This window comes from Telmatherina bonti, assembly GCF_933228915.1.
Source record: "Telmatherina bonti genome assembly, contig: scaffold_254, whole genome shotgun sequence".
NCBI lineage: Eukaryota > Metazoa > Chordata > Actinopteri > Atheriniformes > Telmatherinidae > Telmatherina > Telmatherina bonti.
In genome coordinates this window covers 2501-12093 of record NW_027634724.1, presented here as the reverse complement: position 1 = coordinate 12093, position 9593 = coordinate 2501, and the positions used below count along the sequence as shown (strand labels likewise).

The following is a 9593-nucleotide window of genomic DNA, read 5'->3' as shown; positions in this document are numbered from 1 at the left end:
TGATTGTGGATGTGCTGCAGCTTGGAGGTGCAATGTGGGAGGGAGGAATCTTATTCCACCATACATCCAAATTTTTCCAGTAGCAAAAATCCTGTAGTTTTATTGGCTGATAATCATTTGATATCAACACATTCCAATCCCTTTCCTACCAACTGGGGGTTTTGTTCGATACAACTGGTAAACTTGTGTCTTTGCAACTTCACCTCTCAAAAGGGTCCTAAAACATGCTACCTAATTTGTGATTTTCAGCAAGTCTGCCTGAATTCTGCAATGAAATGTGTTGAGCTAGCAGTGCACAGACTCTTGCGTTGACCAGACACAATTGTTAGCAGGATACCAGTTTAGCACAGACTGGTTATGTTTCGTCGGTCCAAGAGCTGGTACGCAGAATTGATTACAACTTGGAGCGGATGGCTGCTATAGGATCAGTGGAAAATGACCCCCCCCCCCATTCAGTTGTTTGGAGCCAGCCTGAGACCTGCTATGGACTCAAGGCCAAGGGCACATTTTTTTCCCAAACAACAATCACATCTGGATTCGGCTTCCCAGCGGCCTTGGGCCGGTGCAACCCCCCCCCTGAGAACGGAAGAAGAGATGTTCAAAGACGCTCTGTCCCCCCACCTTAACCACCCACCTGTCCCTTCCCACCTGACTCACCGCCTCCCTGGAGAGTGTTGGTCTTATCTGAGTTTTTGTTTTAGTGTATGAGGTTCTTCCTGTCTCTCCAGACTGCGCCATCTAGTGGCACGGTCCGGAGTTACATGTCTTTTTTCCCTCGACCCCCTATGATTCTAAGGTATCTCATGAAGGCGGCGCCGGTAAAGCTGTCTGCGGGGACTAAACTTCAGTTTGGTTCTGTAAACTTGTCATAAATGTTATATGTCTGTATGTCAAACCTTGGACAAGCTGGCTTGAACCTTGAATTTCCCCTCGGGGATGAAAATCTGAACTTTTAGACCCCGTGGGAACGCTGCAAACAACCACTTCACAAGTGTATTGCACAACACAGAAGAGCAGCTCTTCAAGATGATTCAGCCGTCCACTTGCAGCTTACACTCTTGGGAGGGCAGTAACGTGGACATTTGATGATTTGAGGAATGAAAGAGGTCATCAATGTTAAACGGAGGTGGTGATGTCACGTTTCATTTGTCCAACACCTCCAGTGCAGCTTTGACTCTCCTTCCAAGGCAGCTTAGAAAACCACAGGCACGTAGGGTCGCATGTTGGGCAGGTAGGTCAAAAACTCACGACATTCCCAACAACCCATAAGATGCTTGGGTAGGGCAATGACCCTCAAGTGTCAGTGACCAACCCACATCTTGTAATAAGTCCCACTAGTCAGAGCCAATTCAAGCTCCGAGGACTTCATACTGGTGCATTTATGTCTATATTTTTATATTTAAAAAAAAAAAAAAAAATTAAACTTGTAAATGTTTTTATTTAAACGGGTGGACAAATGAAATACTTCCTGTTTAACATTATAAAGCCAAGTTGACAGATAATGGACTTTCACATTTGCAAAAAGTCAACTTGCCGGCTTTTATTTGTCTTTTATTTCATAGTCTATTTAAAAAGAGCAGAAAGTGGGTGAAGCCTCTCTTACACACATCTGCAACACACAGATTTAATGAAATACACAATCAGAAATCATCAGACCAACATGTGCTTTAATGAAGTTGCTGAAAAAATCATACCTTTCTTACATGTTCACAAATCTAGCATTATTTATGGTTTATTACTCTTATGTGACGTTTCCTCCTGCTTTGACTGCAGCTGCTGCTTTACTTCCAATAAAAATTCCTAATAATTCAGGATTTTTATTTATCATTTTTGTTAGAAGTATGATTGGGACCACCACTAACTTTTTCACACCAATCCACACATTTCCAGAGTTGACATATCTAGTTATTAACTAGAACAGTAACATCCTTTTGTTTTAAACAATTTTACTAGTATTGTATATTCAATGTAAAATATTCAGTGATAACTGGATACAAAGAAAGCGTATAAATACAAAAAAAATCAGAAATACATGGTGGTGTAATGTTGGTTTAACTTTTTTATATTTGACAAAAAGTAATTAACCGATGAAAAGATAAAATTGTATCTGAACTGAAAACATCCACAGCTCATTGATACAGAACACACTTTTTAAACCCCTTTATAGACTATTACATCTCCTGCTTCTCGCTCCTGACTTACAGGTCCACTATATGCTTCCGCTGGTGCGACTTCAGGTGATCCAGGCGTTTAAAGCTGAGACCACAAACAGTGCAGCAGTATGGTCTTTCCCCCGTGTGGGTACGCTGATGAACCTTCAATATATCCGCCCTTGTGAAGCTCTTATCGCACATGTTGCACCGATGAGGCTTTTCCTGCGTATGGATTCTCCGGTGCAGCTTCAGATTCCACAGACGGCTGAACTTGTTCCCACAAACAGTGCAGCAATAAGGTTTGTCACCTGTTTGGCCACATTTGTGTGTCTTAAGCTCTGCAAAGGAAGGGAAACCTTTACCACAGTGGCTGCACAGGTGAAGCCCCTGCCCTGAGTGAATCCTCTGGTGGACTTTGAGATTACAAGGTTGGGAGAAGGTCTTTCCGCACTGATTGCAGGAGTATGAGGGCTCTTGTCCAGAGCCTTTGTGAGTCTGTTTGTGGGCCTTGAGGGAATAAGAATCGGGGAAGGACATGGAGCATTGGTTACAGGTGTATCTTCTCCCTCCTCTCCCAGCAGGAGGATGCTGTAATCTGTTTCCTAAGTTTAAGGTGTCATTAAAAGTATCTGCAGGTTCACACATATCCTCAGTGTTGTGTTGAGAGGAGTCAAATCGATTTCCCTGTCCGCGTAAGCTCGATCTGCTTCCTGGACCACCAGACACTGGATCAGCATATGTGACATTTGGGGCCTGCAGGTACCCCTCCTCATTTATCAACAAACAGCCGAACTCTCCACTCACATTGATGCCAGTCCTTGAGGGGGAATCTGTGGTTGAACCCTCCTCCGCTCTTCCATTCTGGTGGCTGTCTGTTGGGTAACCCTGATGTTCGGCTTCCTCCACATCCTCATCGTACTGATCCACATAACTTAGATCATCAGCCAGGTGGGACGGTGAACCCTGTAGCCCTTCAAAGTTACCCATGTCTATCATGCTGCTGTCTTCATATCCAGTCTTGTCAAAGCCAGCTAAGTCATCCATGCCATACCTGCTCTGGAACAGAGGTTCAGAAGGGTCAGCTGACTGTCCATCTTGGCTGGAGACTGGTCTCTGGCCAAAGCCAGTTTCCCAGTTCATCTTCTGCTCTCGGAATCGTTTACTGGGTCCTGGCAGACTTGAATCATCTGGTTCTGAAACAAGAGAGAAGGTCTTCAAAGCAGACTACTACGACACAATCACCACATCCCCCACCCGCCTCCACCAATCACCCACCCACACATCTCTAAGATTCTCTACTTTTGGAAAAAATAAATATTATATTTATTTTATTTTATTTCATTTCATTATATTATAAAGCTGTAAGGAGGAAGAGCCATCGTCTTCCAACTGGAAGGACGGTGGATCGATTACAGGCTTCCCCTGACTACATGCCTCATTGGTCAAGACCATAGACTATATAAAAAGATGGACGGAGCCTCTGTGACGTCACCCATAGGTTTCTGAAGAGCTGAATTGAAGCTCAGTGGGCGGTTCCTACCATCGCCATCTTGGCAGCGTCATGCGCGTCGTCTCGCCCGGAAAATACAAATATGGGCAAAGAGGTGGAGCTGAGGGGGGAGCCGTGAGCATCATGGCGGATGATTGACATCGAGCGAACTCCGAGCTTTCTGTATCTAAGAGCTAACCGAGCTAACCCCGAGATAACAGGAGCTAACCAGCTAACGGAGGTAAGCGGGCTAAAGCTGAGTCACGTTGTTGACTGACTAAAAACCACGGTTGTTTTTATGTTCTTCTGACTTGAAGCCGGAGATCGGTACCTGTCAATCAAAAAAGACACGCCCCTAAATATGCTGAACTTTGGGATTAAATTACTTTTAAACGAGCGAGTTAGAAAAAAAAATTCACTACCCCTACAGTTGTCATGAAGGAAAACCTGACCTATTAAACCGAAAATGGATTTTTGAACCAGGCTGTAAACATGCTTATTTCTGCCATGAAGTTGGCCTTTTTAACATGGGAGTCTATGGGGATTTGCTCTGTTTTGCAGCCCCTAGTGGATGAAGGGAGAACTGCGGTTTTATGCACTTCCGCATGGGCTTTACTTTTAACCGCCGGAGGTTGCCGCTTGGTCAAGACACAGAACTCTGGCTCACACCCCGATGTGTCAATCAAAGTGTGTGTGTGTCTGTGTGTGTGAATGGATGAAAGTGACATTGTTTTGAAGCGGCGATATACTAACAAAGCTGACTTGAACTGATAAAAACTCACCATCTGCAGCGATGGCCCAGCTTTGAGAGTCGTTGATTTCTGGCGTGCTTGGAAGCGCTTCTTCCTTAAGAAGTCCATCAAAATGATTCGCCTGCACGTCTGCTACCTGGCAGACAAGCAGGAAGACAACAACATGCATGTTCAGTTTTTCTTTACTCTTTTTTTAAGAACTTCATTTGATATAAAAACAAAAAGTTATTTAAGTCCCAATTACCCCAAAGTAACAACTCTTTTACTTGCAGCTGTGGTTACTGCTTTAACCTGTTCTTCATTAATCTGAAGGGGCTGTGCATATAATCTTGCTCTCAAATGAAAACTGAGACGTGAGATTACTACAGAGGTGTCAGAGTCAATATACTGTCCTAATGTCTTAGTACATTTGCCTGGAACACAGTACAAAATGTACATTCTTATCTCCTCCTAAAAACCACATTACTTTGAGTGAAAACCAGAGGGTAGCAGTTCATCTTCAACTGAGTAAAAATAGAAGCTAAATAAATGGACTTGACAAGTTTTACATATTTACAGTTTTAATAGAGATGTAACGCAGATAAATACAGTTGTGCTCATATTTATTCATACCCTTTCATTCAAGAAGGATTCAAAACAGCTGCCTATAAAATAAGATGAAACTGACTAAAGTAATAATAAATAAAAAAAATTTAAAATAAAACATTTTCTAATTCTGGTTCAATAGAACTTTTTTTTTAAGCAAACAAATAAGATAATTTATTACATATTACATCACTCATAAACTAATATTTAGTTAAGCAATCATTTATTGTGTCCGCTACAGTCAGGTGTTTTCTGTTCCTCTCAGTCAGACTTCTGCACCTGTTGACAGGTATTTTGTCCCACTGTTCAACAGAAAAGTGCTCTAATATGTCCAGGACCAATTTGTTTGTCTGTTTTTTTTCTTCTTTCTTCAACTGAATTAAATGAAAAAACAGTGTCTTATATTACTAAATTATATTTTTGCAAATTTTTAGCTATTGTTCCTTTTTTAAGTCTCCAGTTATTTGAGTGACTGTTGTAAATTCAGCCTTTTTTTTTAATGAAATGGGATGAATATATATGAGCACAACTGTATATCAGAAACCCATCAGACAATTTATTAATCATCACCTGTATTACTGTTCAGAGTCAGGAGAATACAGGCATAAGGCAACTGTTTTTTTTTTTTTTTTTTGGGTGAAATCACAATTTAAGATGTTTAGACTTCAGCAAGACCTTAAGCGAGATTAATTTACGTGTTACATTGTGCCTGATCCAGGTTTCAAACCTGCAGCATCCTCAGTTTTACAAATCCACTTGCTTCAAACATATTTCCTGTCATCCTTCTTCTGTAACCGTAGGGTCACAGGGTGGCTTATTATAGCCCACTTTCACAGCCGGGAAGAGGAAGCAGCAGGTTGTTTGTGAACAACTGCAGAGGGCGTGCGCCTCATATTCCATCAAACGTTTCCTGGCGACGCGGTTCGACACATTAATAAGACGAGGCTCCACGTTTAAATGAAACATCAGGTGACAGCTACACCCAGCTGCCGAGTCACATCTCCAAACATCTCAGACTACGTACATGACAGACAGAAAACACGGAGGGCAGAGAACAGTCCAGCCCCTGAAAAGTCTCGATGAAGCAGATTTACTGGTTGGAGTTGACATAACCTCTTCACATTAATTGCGCCTCGAACAAATATCGGATCCATTTCAATCCATAGTACAACTTAGAAATAACAACTGTGATGGCAGATTCAGCTTGTTTTGCTGCATCTCTGTGACGGACATGAAGTTCTCAGCATCTCCAAACCCTGCAAGAGTTTAAAAACAAGCTGGATTTTCAGGTGGTAAAAGCAAAAAATGATCTTGCATGTGTTCTCTGCTCGTTGGACGTGCGCACCTGCATGCGCATGCACGTTTGCTGTGTGAGGTACAGAAATGACACCAGACCGTCCCGGTAGACGCCTGTTCCTGAGGAAGCCATCAGTGTTTTGGCCACAGGTTGCATCATGTAGTCGGTTAATGAAGCTGATCGTAGCTTCTTTTTGTCCTTGTTAGAACATAAAGCCATGAGTCATTTAGTCTTTAACCAGATCTGCATAAATACTGAACCAAATCTGGGATTTAAAGCTTAAATTGCAAAATTGGGCAGAAAACTCGCAATTAAATTTTTTCCATATCGTTCAGGCCTGTCCAGGGAAAGCCTCCAAATTCCTTAGAAACACCTGAAGGAACAGGAAAGAAGTAAAGCCCAATATAGAACATAATAGGAAGAGTGAATGCTTTACTATAAAACCTCTTCAACATCATAGAAACCAGGACTTCCATAATTTATTTCAAATAAAAGCAGTGAATATGATCCTGTTTGTGAATTATAAATTGAGTATAAAGCAAGCCTATGGCGTTTATTTAGTTCCAAAGGGGGAATGCTTGGAAACCAACATGAAAACGGAGGACGTGCGTGGTAAAACACCACACGCATGTACGTGTTACGAGCAAGTTAACAAGTACCCGTGAGTGACAACACACTTCGTGAGGAGGCATTTCTGCACTGTGAGGGAATAAGAGTAAATAAGAGTTATTATTTATAATAATAAAGAGTTCAGCTGGACAATAAACTGGACTGGAAATGCAACTCTGACTACATCTACAAGAAAGGTCAGAGCAGACTGTACTTCTTAAGGAAGCTGAGATGATTTAACGTCTGCACCAAGATGTTGCATATCTTCTATAAGTCTGTTGTGGAGAGTGCAGTCAGCTTTGCAGCATCTGCTGGGGTAGAAGCATCAGAACCAGAGACTTGAAGAGAATCAACAAACTAATCAAGAAAGCTGGTTCTGTGCTTGGAGTAACTCTGGAGCGGCTGGAGCTGATTGTCCAAAGAAGAATGCTGCACAAGCTGACGAAGATGATGGAGGATTCTTCACACCCTCTCCACAACACGGTGATGAAACAAGAAAGTGTGTTCAGGGAGAGGCTTCTTCAGGTCCGATGTAAGACTGAAAGATAAGAAGATCATTCCTGCCAGCAGCCATCAGCCTCCGGAACAAGACCTCCTCAAATTAACAACAATAATCTACTAGAAAATTAAATTTCCCTTTGGGGATTAATAAAGTATTTTTCATTTCATTCAATAACAGCATTTGCAAGCAGAGAATCCCCCTCAGGAGAGCTGATCAGTCCCCTATAGACACATATGTGGTCCACAGGGATGGAATCTGTGGCTGCCATGTCTCCTACTCTTATCGATACTAGTTTAATCGCTTGTAACACGTCCGCGGCGAGGTGTTTACCATGTACGCACTCCGTTTTCATGCATGCAGTTGGTTTTTCAAACATGTCCCTTTTAGAACTAAATAAACGCCATACGACCCCACCTGTGTTACCTTGGTGATATTGGGTTGATCTGGTTTTGGGTTTTCCATGTCACCGCTGGCTTCTTCAGCCGTACCCAGGGACTGATGTACGTCTTGCATCACATTCTCCTGTTTCAGACTTCTTTCTGTTTCAAAAAACAGGGACAAGATGCTTATAATATACTTACACTACGCTCCCCTTCCGTAATCATCTACACACACACACACACACACACACACACACACACACACACACACGTTATGCACTTTATTTGTACAAGTCTGTACCCTTTTTTTTAACTGTTGTTATGTCTTGTATACTAATGTGTTAATGTATGGTGTCTGCGGCTGAATCTGCAGGACAAACTTCCCCTGGTGGAATAATAGAGTTTAATTCAATTCAATTCAACTATGGATCATCTGATGGACTCTGAGAACAATAAATACTCAAGTCCAAACAGTCTGTTTATAATCAAAACAACCAGTCGTAGCTACAGATTCTGTTGAAAACTGTGAGACTCAGTCAGTGTTTTTATCAAGGAACATTAGAAAAAACTCACAACCTCAGTTGGAAATACTTCATAACAGCAACGTTACAGGTCATGTTTACATGTTCTCGCTGAATGACGCAACTGACTGATTTCATCCATTATTTTTAATGAACAACATGGATTCTTCTCAAAACACAGGCATATTTGGGCCTATTATTAGCTACTTTTGGCATGTTAAGTATTGTAAAGGTCAAATGTGTCAAATGTCATGAGCCAACATTATAATGCTGCTATTTCAGATGGATCTGTGGTTAAGCTCAAGCAGTTCCACTCAACTTTCATTTATGTCATGATATTTATTTCAGGGATAATGCTTATTAAATGAGATAAAAAGCTAAGTATGCCAGTGGCTACTTTCCATCTATGGTCCCTGGAAGATCAAGGACATTGCAAACAATATACAATAATGACAGTCAAAGACTGATCATCCACACAACCCAACACTTCAGACTACTTGGAGTCAAGTTTGTCATTATATCCCAAATGTGGGCCTTATATGGGCAAAAGTTTTATAACATTAATGTGTTATAACAACATCTCCTATTAAATATATCCTACGTTATTATGTCCGCCAAGTGGGTGGCAGAGGTTATATTTGTGCCAACATTCATCTCTCTGTCTGTCTGTTATCAATTTTATGCAAAATCTGCTGCAGATTGTCAAGACTTTTTAGGGTTTTTTCTGATTATGGCTATTGGTCTAACTTTAATTCCATAAAAATTTTGGGAGTAAAATGGATCACTGCCTGGATCCATGATTTTTTTTTAAGGATTCTTTGTTATTTCTATATCAGGCAATTTTGAGTATTTATGCATATATTTTTGGCTTGAAATGATGTGTATGTAAAGTGCCCTGTGACAACATTGTTGTGAAGTGGCTCTGTACAAATAAAGCTGAATTGAATTGAATATAACTCCACAATGAATGATCAGGGTGCCAAGTTCTCAACAGGTTTTTACGAGATATCAAAGATAAATCTGGATTCTGGCTAAATTCAGGATACTACGATTCAGAACAGGAAAAATGACCAAATCTTTGGAATTTTCTTCACTGGAAAGGAATAAAGATATTCACATGCAACACCTCAATGCACCACAACACCAAAGCCCCTGTGGATTCATTATTAATGTATCTATAAATCCAACAGTGCTTACATATATAATGAATATAGGACTGGAACATAGCTGGAAATGAGCTGATTGGGGAAGGTCTGCGCTCTCCAAGTGCGAACTGGAGTTTACATTTGCTTTAGTAATGTAGGT

The 9593-nt window shown here is 41.2% G+C and overlaps 1 protein-coding gene across 1 annotated transcript in view; it reads right to left on the bottom strand.

The window, feature by feature from the left end:
* Window positions 1-2037: 2037 nt before the first annotated feature.
* Window positions 2038-9593, bottom strand: part of LOC306774271 (uncharacterized protein) — a gene marked incomplete at its 5' end in the record, with an annotated part of 7915 nt that continues 359 nt past the window's right edge. Inside the window, 3 exon segments of the mRNA XM_079264269.1 lie at window positions 2038-3346; window positions 4425-4530; window positions 7811-7926. Coding sequence (XP_079120395.1) covers window positions 2199-3346; window positions 4425-4530; window positions 7811-7926 — 1370 coding nt within the window. The 3' untranslated portion in view covers window positions 2038-2198.